Source organism: Lathamus discolor, chromosome 6, assembly GCF_037157495.1.
Source record: "Lathamus discolor isolate bLatDis1 chromosome 6, bLatDis1.hap1, whole genome shotgun sequence".
NCBI lineage: Eukaryota > Metazoa > Chordata > Aves > Psittaciformes > Psittacidae > Lathamus > Lathamus discolor.
In genome coordinates this window covers 61,065,802-61,084,560 of record NC_088889.1, presented here as the reverse complement: position 1 = coordinate 61,084,560, position 18,759 = coordinate 61,065,802, and the positions used below count along the sequence as shown (strand labels likewise).

General features: G+C 37.9%; 1 protein-coding gene across 2 annotated transcripts; it reads left to right on the top strand.

Moving 5' to 3' along the window:
- Positions 1-6,646: 6,646 nt before the first annotated feature.
- On the top strand, positions 6,647-14,497 carry GAL (galanin and GMAP prepropeptide). 2 transcript variants are annotated; one of them, XM_065685919.1, is made up of 7 exons: positions 6,647-6,809; positions 6,949-7,029; positions 7,708-7,762; positions 8,740-8,811; positions 9,210-9,296; positions 12,433-12,510; positions 14,179-14,497. In XM_065685919.1, exons 2-7 carry the CDS (start codon positions 6,949-6,951, stop codon positions 14,229-14,231), a joined length of 426 nt encoding a protein of 141 aa, XP_065541991.1. In that variant the 5' UTR covers positions 6,647-6,809; the 3' UTR covers positions 14,232-14,497. The 2 variants fall into 2 exon arrangements, with proteins under 2 accessions (XP_065541991.1, XP_065541992.1); XM_065685920.1 differs by lacking the exon at positions 8,740-8,811.
- Positions 14,498-18,759: the final 4,262 nt, after the last annotated feature.

Genomic DNA, 18,759 nt, shown 5'->3' with positions numbered 1-18,759 from the left:
ACACCAGTAACTTCTTTTCTTTTGATGAGAGAAGAGTCATGGCAGACCTAAGATTAGACTTAAATATCTCACAGAATCACAGAATCATTAGGGTTGGAAGGTATCTCTGCAGATCATCTGGTCCAAGCCCCCTGCCAAGGCAGGGCTACCTAGAGCAAGTTACATGGGAACATGTCCAGGTGAGTCTTCAATATCTCCAGAGAGAGAGACTCCAAAACCCCCCTGGGCAGCCTGTTCCAGTGCTCTGCTACCCTCAACATAAAGAAGTTCTTCCTCATGTGAAGGTGAAACTCCCTGTGTTTTAGTTTATGGCCATTGCTCCTCATCCTGTTGCTGGGCACCACCAAAATGAGTCTGGCACCATCCTCTTGGCACCTGCCTTTGAGATATTTATATGCATTAATGACAACCCCTCTCAGTCTTCTCTAGACTAAACAGGCTCAGCTCCCACAGTCTCTCCTCATAAGAGAGATACTCCAGACCCCTGATTGTCATCTAATCATCTCTGTGGCTCTCATCTCTCTCACAGTAGAAAACAGGAACAAGTAGACTCCTGAGAACCCTTTCTTATTTGATATTAAAGTGTTGACATCTAATACTCAAATGTCATGTCTATAAGCAGCTAGAAAGCCTCCTTCACTTCATTTCTTGGGATGATCCAGTAAACTGAACAAATCTGTGAGAACCTGTAAGCCAAAGAATAAAGAGTATGATTTTTCCTGGATTGCAAGACAGAAAGTGAACCAGCATGATCTGTCTGTCTGCAGTGATAATACAAAAACAGACCCTTGATACTGTTTAACCTTCAGAGCAATGAAGTACTAGTTTAAAAGCACAAGTGGAAGTTGAAAGAAAGTAAGAGAACATACTTAACATTCATATGAACATATGAAATTCATACAGGACTGATCTGTATTTGATCTGAGATCAAATGTTCCAAGCCTTTCCATTTCTGGAATACAATGCAACCCACCACATTTCTCTTAACCTATTTTCAGATTACACTGTGAGCCTGTAGGATGGAATGGGTCATTTCTTATCAAAGCAGAAAAAGACTAATTGGATGCATTTAAAGTAGGGTAATGAAGGCTGCATAATATCATCCTGCTCATTCCATTTTGTGCTTTAACAAAATGCAAACCAGTAACACTCCATTCTAAACTACACTTTAAGAAAATGCGTGGTGGTTGTTTGTATTTTGCAGAATTGTATACTTATCCAGAGGAGCTGAAATAAAGTCCCACGCAAAACATACGATATTTGCAGAATTCTGATTTGAATGCAAAACCATAATTTAATAGTAGAAATCTTTGGCGTGATGCCTCATAAACACATTTTGAGCTATCCAAGCCACTACAAAAATCCTAATTGCATTATGATGTCGTTTTCAAATAAAGAGCTAATATTATTTTTAACATAGGCAAGATTTTTTAAAAGCAGAGGAATCTCAGATTGTTTAACATTAACAAGCAAAATACATGAAGTTTATTTCACGTGATGTAAAAAACCCAGTGTCATACGACACAGTGTATCTGTGTAGAGCTATTCACATATGTACCCTTAGTAATCTGTGAGAAGCCATATAATAAGCATATAATTTCATCCTGAGTATGACACTAAGACAGAATACTTCAGGTCTCTGTTGCTTCTAAATAAGAAAAGTTTCACAACTTTTGGTAATCATCTTAGACATTGCTCACCAGGAGACAGGTAGCTGTCGTCAGCTGCTCCTCACATCGTTTCCTATCAGTGGGTAGGCAGTAAGTCTTCTTGAGAACCTGCAGGAGAAGAAACAGCTCCCTTGTGTTTGGTAGGTGTGAGCTTCCACTGCATTTATTGTCAAAGGTGGAGGAAGTCATTGGCAAGTTAGGAATTAAATGGAAGCTTAACCCAAGGACCAACTTCCTTCAGGCAGTCATCAGAATCAGAACGCGGGAAAGGAGCCTCTCCATCTACAGGTCCTGAACCTGCTCTCTGAGCCAGAAGTTCCCAGAAGTTGCAGGACTCAGAGCTGTGCCTCCTGAACAGTTGAGCTCTAACCCTGGCAGGAGCTGAGAGCTGAGTGCTGTTGCCTCTTACAGAGCTGAGCTATTGTATTTACTTCTGAGAGAGGCAGTGGCTCTGAAGCCATCCTTCTCCCCAGCCTACAAAGAGAATTGCTGGTGCAGTGGCTCAGTAAAGCTGCATAGAGCCACCTTGTCCAGATAGCAGTGGTCTGGGGATGCATAAGACTAGAAATGGCAGTAGGGTGTGCAATCTGTATTGATCCACTAGTATCGGAACTGGAAAATCATGCAAATGGTATTTCGTAGGATATTTTAAATCCTCGGTGCTTTTCACAGATAAACCTCATGAAGAGAACTGCTGGTTTAGTCTGACTTCTTCAGGATATGAAGCTTGTGTGGTTGTACTAGCTAGCAACCTATCCTGATAAATTTGAACCTGTTGGCTGATTTTAACCAAATAGGACAGATACATTATTCTCCTCTAAGATTTATGAGGTGGGAATCAAGACTGAGTGGTTTTTCTCATTTCTCACAATTATTATTGATGTGCATAGTAATTAACTTTCAGATTTTTTCCTCTAAAGTTTTCATTCTGTTGTTTCTTTTTTTATAGACAGTCTAAAATCAATGTGCTTCTTGAACCAAAATAACTTTTAAAACGCATAAGATCAATTAACATGTGGCAGCCAGTATTGTCGAAATTCTGTATGTTGTGTGCAATGATATATGTTGTGCACAGATTGATGTAATAAGAGGAAATCATTGATATCAGTGTAATTCAGAACAGAAAACCTTTCATTCAGAAGCTATCTGTCTATAATATTCAGTTTTCCTTAACACTGAGCTGCAGGTGGTAAAATGGGCAAAAGATTCACTCAGTGAAAATTACTGACATTTTACAGAAAGTACAAAATGAGTAAATAGAAAGAAAACAATAGCAAAAGCTTTAGGAGGATGAGGAGAATGACCCCCTTCTATTGCTATCTAAACAAAACATGTTCTCTGTTCTTAAAGAAAAAGCAAGTTTCATATATGGGAGGGAAAAAATAATGAAGGGGTTTCTTGAAACTGAAAGAGCAAACTACTTTCAAAATGGTAGCTGCATGTTGAAGTTCTATGTCATCTTCAGACAAACGCAAGCAGTGTCATCCGCAACTTATTTCTGCTCAGGTTAACAATGAGCAGCTGAAATACAAATATTGAAGGGCGAGGTAATGCTGTTGAACAGCAAGAACTACTACATTAACTTTCCAGCTCTGTGACAGTGTCCTCGTTTACCTACAAAATAGCACCAAATCTTCAGATCAGTGAAGCAATCCACAGCCCTGCTGGCAGCTGGAATGCCTCATTGATTCTGGATGCTTAGATCTACCAATGACCATACTGCTGGAAAGAAATCTGTTCCTTTCCCACTCAGAATTAGATTTAGCCATCGGAAACATTGCATTTGTGATCTCCATGCTCAATGTCTGTATTCAGGGTTAAAATACTGATCCCAAAAATATAAAGATTGTTTCCAATGAAGAAAAAACCAGTAACATGAGTTACTGGTGACAGTGAATGTTAGTGGTCCCTTGTAAATATTGAAGTAGATTCAAAGAGAGGCACCTTCAAATTTCATGTCTAGTTAGATGGCTCTCCCCCAATAAAGCCTTTACCTTCCATAATGTCAGCGTTTCACCAGAATTACTCCCGTGTATGGGAGACCACTTTTCCTGGAACTTATCTCCCTGGCCTAGAATTAGGAAGCTAGGAAGTAGGAAAAAACCTCACGCGTTTATTCCATGCAGATGGACATCACTCTGTGAACGAAGTGGGTTTTAATATTTGATTTTGATATTCATTAGTGGGTTGCTGAAACAAACGTGATTCTACAACTTCAACAAAGAAATAGCAGACACGCTTTTTCTTGCTTCATTCACTATCTCTCAGTAATGAACGGACAGTGAAGGGAGCCACTGCTACTCCAGACCTTCCCAAAATATACCACAAAATCCACTTTTATTCAGTGGTTTTCCCAAATATCATAAAAAGTAGCCATTCTTGATGGTTTATGGCTTTTGTTAATTAAAAATAAGATAGGTCATCCTACCTCATCATTTGTATATAAGGGAATTTTTTACCATTAAACACGCAATAGTATGCTTGTTCTCAAAATTAAATCTCCAATGACAAAAATGCAATTAATTTTTTCCCTAGCCCAATGTTTCAATACTCTATCTTGTTTAATCCTTATTATTATTATTATTTCCTTAAAAAAATCAAAGCTTTTTATTCTGTCTGAAAACAGTACTTAACTCTGTTTTCATTTAATTATTATGAAATGCAGTTACAATTCTAGAACAGAATACATGCTCTTGTGCGAGACAGCCAATGGTAATCCTGTCTCTCATCTATCAATTTAGAGACATTAGAGACAGTTTGTTATCAATGCTTATTGTTCTATTGACTTGAGTAAATTTTAGATAAGCTTCATTGTGAGTTTGTCTGATGGCGAACCTCTGGTGAGGACTAGGCATAACCCAACAGCTACTGCAAATTGCATTCACCCTTTACAATTAACCAAACAAGTAAGTCAATGGAGGAATTAGTACGCTGAAAAGTCACCTCAATAAGAGAATAAACCATGTTGTCACAGAGATGGCTATTTTCAAGCTAGGCTAGAAAAGGCAGGATTCAAACCAATTCTAATTATTCTGTCTGAGCATCCAAATATAAAATTCCTATGGAAGAGAAAAAGACTAATAGCATTCTTGACAAGGAAAATTGAGGGAATGAGAACATCAATTGAAGGAATGGATGATAAAATTATTTAAATGACACGAATTTAAAGATAGATTTAGACAAAAAGTATGACGGGCAAGTGAAGGATTAAGCCTTTGAGTATACAAAGAGGCTTTCTTTCGCATCTGACTCTAGTGGAGATGAAGAGACCATTTTACTCTGTAATTTAACAAGATGATGCAAGTATTGTGATGAAAAATAGGAATGAAAATTGCATGTTAAAATACAGTGTCTCAAACACTTTTTGTGCGAACCTGAAGAACCAACTATGGTCAAAGATAACAGAATTAACACTTTTTTGTATTATTGCTTGAATGCAAATTTTGACATCTCAATATAATTTCTGTGGCTCTATTCGAATAACACAAAGAAAAGATTCTGTGTCATGGAAGCTTCAAGTTTCAGACATTACTTTTGGGGAGTTACAAGCTGAAAGCCAGGCAATTTCATCCAGAAATGCATTTTTGGTAAGGTGAAGGAAAACAATACTTTGCAAAAATTACATTGCTATTCTCCAGATGTGTCCAGTCTGAAGGGCGAGCATCACGCAATGGCTGACGTAACAGCTTTGGCAAGTGCTAAAAGGTATCAAATGAAGCCTGCAAATTTCAGCTTCCCATTTGTATATATTAGCATGTAAGAACTGTATAAAATAATTTTTATTTGAGCAGTTTTAGATTAGAGATCCAGTGACATGGCTAGATTACTACAACTGTACTGCTCCTGCCAAAATAGAGTAGGAAACACAACTACAAGACAAGGCTTCTGTTTCTGGCTCAGACTATGAACATTATGCTACATTGAATTAAAATATTGTTTGCTTTAAAGCTGGTGAATGATAGCTGTATTACACTGTTTAATAGCCATCTTGGCTCCGTATTAATGTAAAAGTTTGCAGTTAATCTGAAGCAGCTTCAGAAAAAGGAGCTGGAAGTATAATTTATGCTGTGCAAGACCTGATGTATTGCTTACTGAAAGATGAATATGAGAGGCTTGTGGTGAATAAACTCATTTGTTGCAAAGAAAATACAATTTGGCCTAGAAAAAAGGGAACTAACATCGAAATCTCTGCCTTGCAATTCGATTTTGCACACCCTGGTGCCAGCTCCAACCACCACTAAGATAAGCAAACTGGTGAAACTGCACTGATTATGAATTAACAGACCGGGGCTAGTTTGATCAGAGCCCTATCCCTACCCGTTCATATATAACATTAAAAAAAAGAAAAGAAAAAAAAAGTATCTGAGCTACAAAGCAGCATGGAAGTGCAACAACAGAGCTTTGACTCAACTCCTTTTGCTCTGATGCTAGAGCAGAGTGTGAGTCAAAGGGATTTGAAGGGACTGTGAGGGGCCTGGACCAGAGGAGCTCCAGTGATCACAAACAGAGCAAGGGTGTGTGACATCTTCAATATTCCCAAATGCAAAGCATAGACGCGGAATCTTGTACGCCAGCATCACAAGCAGATGTTTGTCTTCAGCTCTGCTTCCGTGCCCGAGTCTCTGAGACGTGACCTGTATTCACTCTATGCCTTCTGATGCCAGCCCAAGGCCAGCTGAAGCTGCAGAGGGTGACGGGCGCAGGCCAGGCTGCCCAGATGAGAGCTCCCCTAGCTGCTCACCAGCCTGCCCAAGGCTGCCGTAATCAGCCGTAATTGCCCGAGCTGTTATCTCCCTGCAGCCTGCGCCGCGCTCCCAAATACCGCTAATTGAATTGCTATAATGTTTGCCCTTCCTAATGCTGTGGGTTGGCGAGGGGAAGATGACCCATGGGGAGGCGGAGGACGGGGGGGGGGGGGGGGGTGTGGGGGGGTGGGCGGCTCTTGGCTCCCCTCCCACCCTCCGGGGGTGCCCCTCCTGCGCGGCCGCGCTGCAGCCCATAAAGAGCGGAGGGAGCCCTGGTCGGGCGTGTAGGTCTGCACCCGCGGCCATGCAGTGAGCGGCCACCCGCGGGACTGCAGCCCTGCGACCAGCACCCGGCGACCGCTGCGAGGGAGAGCCCGTCGCGCTCCAGATCAAGGTACTTCCCCTCTCCGCCTCTTTCCCGGTGGGAATTTGGGTGCCAAATCGGCACCCGCGGAGGGGATGCTCGCAGTGCCCCCGGGGATCCAGGCAAAGCCGCATCTAGGAGCACTTACTATAACACTGTTTCTTTCCAGATGCAGAGGTGCGCTAGTTTCCTGTTTCTGTCTTTAATCCTCTGTGCCACCCTGTCAGAAACAGTTGGACTGGTTTTCTCAGTAAGTACTAACTTCACCATTGGAGGTCCTTATCCATTGGGCAGCATCCGTGTCTCAGCTGTCAAATAACAGTAAACCCTTCATTGATACACACTGTTTTTCTATGAAGGGGTTAGACAAGATGCAGCACTTAAAAATGTCCTGAGCATAACAGATTTTTAGTTAAGAATTTGGGGATTTTAAATACTAGCTCCCTTGTAAACAAGTAATATGACTGAAGGGGGAAAGGAGTGTCTCATTTATAGACCAAAATTGAATGAATGTCCCATCTGACTTGCAAAAGATGGTGCAATGGACTTTTTTATAGAGACTGCTGCATAAGCCCACACAACTAAAAGAAAACGTTGCTGTTTGTTAAGGTGATTATCAGGTAGTAATATAAACTTGGGGTGTAGAGACAAAATTTCTGCCTCCAAAGTGTGATTTGCAGTTTCACTTACATGGTGTGAAATCTGCACACCACATGGTGTCAATAACAGGATCATTGACTTAGGTGGGGAGAGGGCAAGAGTTCAGTTTGCTTCAAGATTATTGGCTTTTATTTTCTACAATATTTCTTGATTTGGAATTTTCAGATGTTTTCTGCTAAAAGAATGTCAGTTTGGGTGCTGTTTGCTTTGTCTTCAGGAAGCACTGTGTAGTTCATGCAGTAGCATACCTGCATTTGTTTTCTTTAAGGCTAAAGAAAAAAGGGGCTGGACTTTGAATAGCGCTGGTTACCTGCTTGGGCCACGTAAGTCAAGCACTTGTGTGCTTTTCATCATTTCGGATTTCAGAAGTTTAGCTTTGCTCTTCCTTGTAAACCAGTCTGCTTTAGTGTGCCGATTACTTTTCTATGAATACCGTAATTCCATCTAAACCTGCAAGACTGAAGAAACTAATTTTTGAGAACACTCATTTGGATGTTTATTATATGCGTATCATAGAATTGTCTTGGCCAACTCTTGCTGTTTCTAAAGCAGAGCTGCGCTGTGATGCTTTATATCCAGAAGCATATCTGGTCCCTTTTTGTGCTTCTGAAATGTAATTTTCGTATGACAAATACCATCCCCCTTCCAAAGTGTTCTAGTGCCTTAGATGTGAAGGGAAGAATGACAAAATGTGGTATTTTGGGACTTCTCAAAGTATTTCAGATTTCATCTTTAATTCTATTTGAAAATGGCTTCGCTGCCTGGTTTTTCTATGCTACTCTCCCTCTCACCCTCCCAGTTAAAGCAAACCAAATTAAAACAATAACATACAAACTCGCAACTAAATGTTAACAGTTCACTATGTGAAAAATAGTTACTGCACAAGGTTTTTAAAATACAGGACCACACTGATTTACAAAGATGGAGAATCACAAACGTAGATCATAAAAGTGACATGCAGTGCTAAGCTCTCTCAAATATCTGTCCTTCTACCATTATTTCTTGTTAATGTAATAACATCCATTAGCAATGCTTCTGCATTTTTCACTGTTATATATGACAAATACTACAGATACCTTAAAAAAAGAATGCAAAGTCATAGTAAGTATCCTTAAAGTTAGCTAAAAAAGGATTAATGCATCTTAAACATATTAGAATCATAGAATGTGTCTGTAAATGTCTGAAAGTATATTTGCCCTGAAGAAGATCTAACCGAATTGGCAAGAACACTGTGGGGAAATGTACTTGTTGAAATGCCATTTATCTAAGACTGGATAATAGGAATCATCCTTTGTTGCAGGTCGTATTGATCAGCTTTTACTGATAAACGAAATGCCCACTGCAAGGGGGAGAGAAGAGGCACCAGGGGCATGTAAGATAGTTTATGTGAATAACCTTCAAAAACTATCTATCTGCAGTTTTCCTTTAAGCAGACTTACTGGCAACACTTTCTAAAACTAAAGGAAAGAATAGCAAAAATAATTTCCCAAATTACACATGAATGTACAAACCTACACTTTCTTTACAACTTCCTTTGAATTCAGTAATGGCTTCAGCAAGTGCATAGTACAGAACAGGGTCTGTAAATTTTATGAATCATAATAAAAATAACTTTTCTTCTGAATTTGTTCTTTACTGATGCATTAATTGCTGCTTCATCGTGTTGTACATCAGAAGTCCCCATTGTGATCTTTGAAATCCATGAAAAGCAAGCAATATAGCAATGGCTGTTGTGAAGTCAATTAACTCTTCTGGTATTTCGTTTACCAGATGCAGTAGATAACCACAGATCTTTTAATGACAAACATGGTTTCACTGGCAAACGTGAAATACAGCCTGAAGAGGATATCAAAGCAGGTAATGAAATTCTGAAAGCTGGTATTTTTTCATTTAGTTTGCATGTTTAGTAATGTATTTACTGTTCTTGAGTTAACTGACTACCTAGGCACAAGGCTTTAACAGAAATCCTAATAACCACCTGAAAGGAGAAAAATGAAAGTTGGCCAGTCAGTGTGCTCTTTGTACTTGGTCGTTGTTTATGACATCTTGGTGCCTAGGGAAAAGTACAGTTATGTTGCGTTTAAAGTACAGTAGATATATTACTTGGAATAAACCTAGCTTTTTCTTTTCTTAAGTTCAAATAAGTATTTCAAATGTCACCCTGGACATTTTTTTTCTACCAAAGTGAGCCACAAAGAAATCTTCCAGTAAGAACAGCTGCAGAAACTGGGAAGTTGTGTGTGATGGGGTTTATTTTCTTTTGTTCCCCCCACACACTTGAGAGCTGAAACCAGACTTCAAAGCTGTATGGCTCACGTTGTAAGAGATCTCATTGCTTCAAAAAGTCAATGTTAAGTCTGGCAATATTTCCTATACTTAAGGAAGGTGGATTATCTTCATCAAGAGACTGAGAACCTGGTCAAAACCAAAGTCAAGTCAACTTAATGTTTTGAGATTGCGTGTATCAGAGTGTAATAAATGACAATGAAAAGTCTTCACTGGTTATGGATTCACCATCCAAAGCTAGGCCTCTACAATATATGCCTAGATTCCCTTAGGAAGAGAAGCTGACACTCTTAGGATTTATTTTGATAACCTCCTCCAGAATAGGATCTAGAAAGTTCTGGAAAAAACACCCCAGGTTATTTCTCCTAAGGAGAAAGTAAATCTGCTGCAGACCTCTAAAGTGGGCTGGGATGAACCTCATCTTTAGACTGTTAGAGTGATCTGTTCCTCACTTAGCTGAAGAAAGCAGTGCTCACTTCAGTACTAGTGCGTTCATCACTGCACTAATGAGGGAAGACAAAGTCCCAGCCCCTGAGCTCTTCCAGGCTATTTTAAATCCACCCAGCACAATGTAAATGTGTCTAATGCTGAATAAGTTCATAAATGTGCTCAATTATAGCTTTATGGTCATAATTACTTTGTAAGTAGAAGAGTAACATTAATGTATTTCCTAGCTGTTATAGTCTCAGAATGACTGTCAATTTAGTTCCTAATTGTTACTTTCTCTGAACAGACTGTCAGTTTATTTCTGGTACATAGCTGCATCATGAGGTTGTGTGTGTGGTGTTTTGGTGGCAGTTGTTTTGTTTGTTGTTTTGGTGGTGGTGGTGGTTTGGTGTTCTTGTTTTTAAGAGAAAAGGAAAGAAAAAAAAGAACCTACTTCAAACACCGGTGTACAAATAACACTTTGGCAGTCAGAAACAGTGCGAAAGGAAGGCATTTGTATTCTAACAGAGCAGTTCACATAGCAGCATGTTGCCATTTGCGAGTATACTACCAACTCCTTTACATGAATATGATTTTTAGGAGTTATGGAACTCTTTTTGCCAGGTACTGCTGCACCTCTAAAATTACAAGTAAACCCAGTCAAACGTGTCTGGGTGTAACCTGAAAATTTATATAACTGCCTCTGTTAGGAACATAATTTTAGATGCTCTTCTCTCATAAAAAGTTTTCTTGGAAGCTGAACTTTATAATAAAGTTCCTATCCAAAGGATATTTGAATATAAAAAATAGGTAAGGAACTCAGGATTCTTACTTTAGTTGAAAAAGAAGGACATTTATCAAGCTAAATTTTGCTGATTGTTTACCAAAGTATCTTAAGATGTTAATAGTGTAAAAGAACACATGCAAAGAATCGTATAGCTGTTTCTTTACTAGAGCCTGCAGGTATCTATTCTGCTATGCAGAATTAAGGTCAATAGAGTATATATAAATATTCATGTACAATATGTTTGAGTCACTAAAGAAAAATATTCATCCAACAGACAGGAATTGGTAAAAAATTCTGGGTCAGTAACCTACTAATATAATGATTAATCATAACAAAGATCCATAACAGATTAGGTTGGGAAATAAAAATTAAGGAAAGCTTCAAATACCACAGGTATTATCAATGTCTGTGGTAAGAGCATCTTTGTGTCAGTTCAAAGGCTAGATTTCAAGACTTTTAGATGCAAATTCCTTAAATACATTCTTAAATGCCAATTCTCTATAGACCGGAAACCTCTATGTCCCTCACGGTTCCCCATCAATATTGTTTATTTGTGCTAGGCTTTTGACCTGTATGCCACAAGAGCCCTAAAATCTTCCTTTCCATTATGGAAGCACTCCCCCTACTGCAAAGTCATTCTTTCAGACTTTTCTGAAATTAAACACATTGCCTATGGTAATATCAAGGGATAGTATTTTCAGTGATGTAATAATGGAGGGTCAGCCAGATACATGTACCCGTCTGATCTGTATGTAGAGAACTACAAATCTTACGGAAACTACCTCTCCTTTGTTCTCCATTATAGAACAATCATTCATCCTGCTGATATAAAGCAAGATATCTTCCTCCTCCCCCACCTTCTTTTATTTTTTTCGGTAGACACAGAAAGCATACTTTTCCACCTCCCAAAGTGCAGTAACAAGCTGCCAGGGAGCTTGACAAACTGGGCCATTTAAAAAGTATCAAGAGGTCTACTTGCACAAGATCAGAAGAGTATGTTGTATTAGATATAAAAACATACTTTTCTGAGCTTTTGGGCTACAATTCAGTACTTTATCATGAGTGAATTATTTGGAACAAAGTCAGACTACCCAAAGAACTTCTGTTCTGCAAAGCTGATGAATTTGCTTGCCAAATTTACCTTCCCCTTCAGTCTGAGGCTAGTGGACATAAAGGAGGGAGTGGAGAACAGATGATAAATTTTCTGCAACTTAGCTCATAAGGCCTTTAAGATCATGACCATTAAGGTGCCAAAGCAGCTCCTATGCAGCAACAGCATACCAAGCTGGGCAATTTTGATTCTGAGAATTGAAGTCACCTACCTTTATGTGGCTTTACTCTTCCATGAAAGGAGGTATTTCATTTAAGGATTTTAAGGAAAAAGAGACTTCAGATAGCTTTGTTTTCAGAGTACTTGTAAACCTAGCCGCAACGTCACATACAACCGATCTTTTTACCGTGTTAACATGAAGTAACAACCCGTTTGTTTTATAGGGAATCTTGGAAGACCACTGGCTGATGAAAACATTCTGCGCACAATAATTGAATTTTTGACTTACTTGCATCTTAAAGGTTAGTGAATATCTTTTTAATCTTTCTCACTTTCTGGTGTGAAACTCACTGGAAAGATCTTCTTATCCTTGAACGTACATGTCTGCTACAGATTTGAGCATGCAAGACTTAGAGCAGCACCTCACAAGGCAGTGAGGAACTGTCAGTTCCAGTTTAGTGCACTTAGGAATAAGCCTGATTTAAAGAGTGCATCTGGTCCTGCCAATCTGCAGGTCAATGAATATCCAATAGAGCAGGGTTCCAATATCACTTGATTTACTCTGGGCACTGTGAAAATAATAACAGTTACAACTAAAATTGCGTGGACTCAGCTTTTAGAAGAGTTGAAAACAAACTAAATACAGACTGATTACATGGGAGTTAGTATAAATCAATTCAATAAGACTTCAGTTTAATGCCAAGAACAGTTGGTTGAAATTCAGAAAAACTTGTTGGTGACAAAAGAAATACAGTTCCCTCTCACCTGTGCTCTGCAATAAAATCACATCATGAACTTGCAACAATGGTAAGCTCAGTGTTGGCAAACGGCTCAAAATGCTGCTAGTAAATACTCTGTGGAGTCTCAAAATTGTGACAAAAATTGCAAAACTGAGTTTACAGCTGATTCTATAAGAATGGTATATGCTTCATTATAGCATCACGTGAAGAAGAAATCTGGCTGTTTCTGAGTTGGCATTAGTTTTTATTTAAAACAAACAAAGCTAAACTCAAACAAAATTCTGAGCTTTAGACTGTTCTGAAACCATCTACAAAATATTCAAAAATATAATATAGACTTGCAAAGAAAAGAACAGAATGGAAGAAATACAAATCACATATTCCCTGGGACAAATGAGTAAAAAAAGTGGTATTGTAACAATTCCTTGTTTAGGGTAGTGATGACAAACAGCTGTATTATTCAGAAGAGGTGGTATTATTATCTGGCTTAATAAATAACAGAATCTCCAGATTATATAAAATGGCTTTTCCGTGAGATATTTTCTTGTATTCCCAGGTTTCAAAAGACACAGAATGTTGTATTATCCCTTAACAATATTTATTAGCAAGACCAGTACTAACTCTTACACAAAATCAGAACTGTAGATTTAGGAGGTGAAAAAACAAGCTTTATTATGGTAGAGATGCTTTAATATTTTTGCTCAAATGAAACTTTACTACATTAGATATGTTAGTTATGCTCCTTTGAGGGGAGGGGACAAGCTCCCACTAATCACATTCAGAATCAGGAATGCATTTTGGTCTGCAAGATAAAGTGAACATTTTAGCTGCTAAGAAGTACTTTGGTGATAACTGAAAGTGGCCTTCAGCTCTCGCTCTTAAAAATTGTTCTCTCTAGCTTTAAAGGCTTGCCTTGTGGAGCAGGCTGTAGGATGGCAGGCATAACTGGATAACATTAAACTTCAGAAATGTTGTCATTCTGTCATTGCTGTATCTAAAAAGGTGAAATTATATCAGGATATAATTATTACCAGATTATAAATTATTAACATAAAAAACCAACAGTAGTTTATACATAAAAATATGAAAAGTTCAAGGATTTGCCTCTTATAGTTGAGAAGAAAAAATATGAATGTGTATACTACTGAAATTGTATTTCATTATTTAATTGCCGAGATTAATATGTGTACTTACATGTGTGCTACTGCTTTTGTTTTTCCCTTTTTGCAGAGGTGGGAGCACGTGACAAGCTACCTTCACCAGAGGAAACAAACCAGACTTGAAGAATGTGGTTTTATTTTGTTGTAGTGAAGGTTTAGGTCGAATTTTAAACAGAAGATCCAAAGGAGAGAAAGATGAGAACTATTGTTTGCACTAACCTGATCAGTTGTAAACAGCATTCTGCCTTCTGTTTTGTTTGTTTGCGTCTCTCTGTTTGCCTCTCACCCACCCCCCACCTTTACCCCCTGTAATGTTATATTGTGAAATTTTTCCTTGGTATGTTTTTTTTTCTGTAAGGAAATGTTAAAATAAAAATAAAGAGCAACTACATTGTTTTATTTTAAAATTGAATACATACCAGCACACCGTATATCATATACAAAGCCCAGGTTAAACTAAGATTTGCACAAAATTTATGAGTAGGGCTTCTATGTCGCCAGGAATACTGGATCTGTGCTCATTAATGAAGAAACTCTTCAGTCCACTTACAGAGTAAAAAAATGGTTTATGAGCTGCTTTAATCTGAGTCCAGCAATCACTTGGATGCATGCTTAATCCATACAAAAGAGCTAGGCCCATATACAATAACTGTTGCATTAAGAATGAGGAAAGGTTTGAGAGGATACCGAGTCTAAGCTTTTTCACATGCAGATGACTTTTGTTGTATTCATAGTGCAATGAAATATCATCCTTTAAAAATGCTGCTATGCATTGGAGTGTACAGACTGACAAGTTTTGAAGAACTTTATAACATAATCTCACTTCTGGCATAGCAGAATATGTTCGAGATGCAAAATTGCTGATGTCTAATTTGAACCCCCAAGGTTATTTCACTGTGTCGGTCAGCCTGCATTCTTCTTCTTATATTCACTCAGCATCTGAACTAATGTCTGCTGTTCACTTTCCAAGGTGTACAAACTATTCTTTTCATCAGATCCAATGAGATTTTGAACAAGGCCTTCAGTCAAGGTTTTACTAAGCTTGATATGCTTGTTTTGGATTTATTCTTTTACATGATGAAAAAGTGTGCGCTGTGAATACCATATGTGTTGCCAGTTCAGCATTATTTAGTAAATTTATGGGCATCCAAAAATGTGAAAGGAAAAGTAGAGTCAAACTTCTCTACATTAGTAGAGTTCGGCAATTCCTAATGCTCACTTTCAGTAGTACTGTCAGCATTCCCCACCATAAACTTGAAGCCAAACTTACTAAAATAGAGAGGCATTCTTTTCATTGATTTCCATGGACTTTGGTTCATTGACTGCCCAGTGCTAGTGTCCATTTGCAAAACTCAATAGCAAGCCATCTTTCTTTGGCAAAGCAGCTGAATCTATGATCAAATAAAAAGAACAAAATCTTAGTAATGATTTTTTTTTTTCTGTTGAAATAAGATAAGAAATTAAGTTTTAAATTAGAAAAGAGTTATTAGTTAAATCAAATTAGCATATTACCAGCTCGTTACAGTTGAAACCTTAATTAGAATACTGTTAGCTCATTATAGCTGGAATAGTCTTGTTAGAATATTTATTTGAAACCATGAAATTTGAGATTGAAATACTGAAAACTCATAGAATCAAGTTCCTTGGAAAATTTGCATCACTGTCTAAGCAGGGAGGCCCAAAACCTCTTACTCATTGTGCCGCAGTGCTGTATGCATACATTATAAAACCCACAAAGGATCGTTATAACCTAATTATTAAAGGCAGTCGTTATCCTTTCAGTTAATAATTAGGGCATTCAAACACATACTGGTAATATTCCAAAACACATAGAGGGGTAAAATTTTCAGAGTGTTTCTTCACCCTTTAGAACTCTTTGTGGTAACAAAGGTCAAAAACCAATAAAGGGGCATTCTTCTAGATCAATTTCAGTAACAGTCTTATTGTATTAACGCTCTTATTTATCTAAAACATACCTTACATCACTACATCTCAGACCCACATTCTTCGAATATTTGGAATATCTCCGTAATCAGCCTCTCAAACACCTGATAAAGAATGGCCTTTAAACCACAATTTCAAACCAATTAGTTTCCACAGGAAGACAATAAAAAGCTGTCACAAGTTCCAGGTAAAAAAAAATATAATAAAAAATTCCCTGACCCTTTCCTCTCTGTGATTTTATTTTCTCATTTCCATACATTGTATCCTTTTTTGTGTAGGATTAGTTGAAACACACATCTGCACCGAAGACTAAATCCAAAGACTAAAAAATGAGCCAGACTTTGTTACCGTGTTTACCAGAATTGAAATGACTCAGCATGCAAATTTAACTCTGACAATGAACAGAAGGCTTGCGTGATGCTGAGTGACTGGACAGCAAAATGGCAGATGAAATTGAGTGCTGGTGCAAGCAATGTATATACACAGAGAAAAACAACTCAAATTTTGCATACACAAAATGATGGCCTGAATTATCTCCAAAAAAATAGGTTAGATTCCTCGTACATGGTCTTCTAAATAACGTCATTTTAAACCTAAGCAGCAGCTAGAAAGGCAGATGAAATGTTAGGAATTATAATGAAAGTAACCAAACCTAAACCAGAAAACATCATTACGCCACTGTTCCTGATGCTGATACCAGCTGCAGTTTGCCCATTGCAAAAATGATACCCACTGCAGAATCAGAAAAGCTGTGGAGAAAAGTGATAAATATCTTCAGTAACAGGGAACAACTTCTATACACTGAGAGAGACTAAACATGTTGTAACTTTAGTTAGCAAGAGACTAGTAAGGAGAGAGATGACCAGTCTTAGATGTTGTGGTAAAAGTGCTTAGCAAAATTCACTACTTCTTATAACCCAGGATTTAGTGATGACTTGATAAAATGACAAAGTAACATTTTAAAACACCACCTTCAGAAAAATAAGTCATTTTCCACACATCATGATGAAATTGTGGCACTGACAGGCACAGGACATTGTGGAGGCCACAGGTTCTGAAAGGAAACAAACAGTTCTATTCACGGAAGAAAAGTCCTTTTAGGTCCAAATTAAACCACTGCCTCAAAAAATCTGATTAATGGTTTCTTAGAATACATTATGGACATGTGCACACAAAGCTATAAAACAACCTAATCCATAATTCAGGAATAAATTAAATAGGGCTTCATCTACACAGCATCTGATGCCAACTTACAAAAGAAACTTGGAAATCACAAATTTTGGGGTAAAAATTTGCAGAAAAATAATATTCCCTATAACCAAAAAGGTATCATTTCATACAGTGCTTCATCTGTCAGGAAGTCTCACTACAAGTTGTCTAAATGAAGACCAGCGCAGCATAAAAAAGGAAATTTCTGGTGGCACAGCCAACATCAGTTGATTCAGACTAGGAAGTCATTAAGCAGATGACAGGATACATGTATTTTCCCACCTGTCTACTCATGTAAAGGTCAGAATGCAAAATTAGCATAGCAAAATTAGCGAGGACTCAGAATACTGAAAATGCCTGAGGAGGCTTGATAATGGGCTTGACATAATTCTTTATCCTTAATTTTGTGAGGAGTGAGCATGATAGGGACCAACCACAGAAAACTGCAACTCACAGATTGCTCTTTTACTCAGATTCAGTAGCTGGGTATACAGATGTCAGTTGTTACGGGTTTTAATACCTCAGAGCACAGGGTTTCGACAATTCGTGTGCCACACTTGGCAACTCCCAGAAATGAGCTTTAAAAAGCCAGAGTTGAGCTGCAGAGGAGAACTAATCTCATTGTTTGCAAAGCACTGCATTATTCCTAAATATTGATCAAATTCTCCTGAGATTCAAGTTGTGTATGTTCTGTCGTCTGTGGTACTTCTAATTGAATTGATCTCCATGGATTCTCCACTAATTAAGTACATATAAATCCTACAGCCTGAGTGCTGGGAGGCTTGAATCTCATATGGAATAACTGTCTGAGGGGAAATCCTAAAATGCCAAAATACAACCTATCTCAAATCAAGATAAAATGTTCCATTCCTTTTGCATATTTTTTTTTCCTTTAGTACTGTATCTAATATAAATATTGACTATTTACCACTTAAATAATTAATTCAGAATGGATTGCTTCTATCATTTCCCCTTCAGAATGTTTATGAGGTCATATAATTCCTTGAAATTATACTATTATTTCATAAAAAATCATTCTATTGGAAAATAATTGATCTGATTTATGAATATTATTACTGTTACTGACATTTAGCAATATTAAAGGTGGTATTTCTTGACACGATTCAAAACTGAGGCTCCGATTACTTAATTCAGTATGAGTTCCTATGTCGTATTTGTAGAATGAGTATTTTTTGCTTACTTTTTATTCAGATGTCAGCGTAGGGGAATAACACCCTGCTTCCCTAAGCTCTTCAGTTTCTTAGGGTTGTGCTATTTCTATAGAACTCCTAACCTAAAAGATAGTAGATATAGGAATCATTAGCTTTCTGGTGGTTTTCACATCTACTGTTCTCTGCAGCTATTAAAACACTACTCAAAGGAGTGTACAAAGATTTGTGTGAGAATTTTATGTACCTCTTCTGCAAATCAGTGTTTGGGGACACATATCGGGTAACTTTTTATGGGACTATTCACAGGAGCTCTAGGCACTTGAACA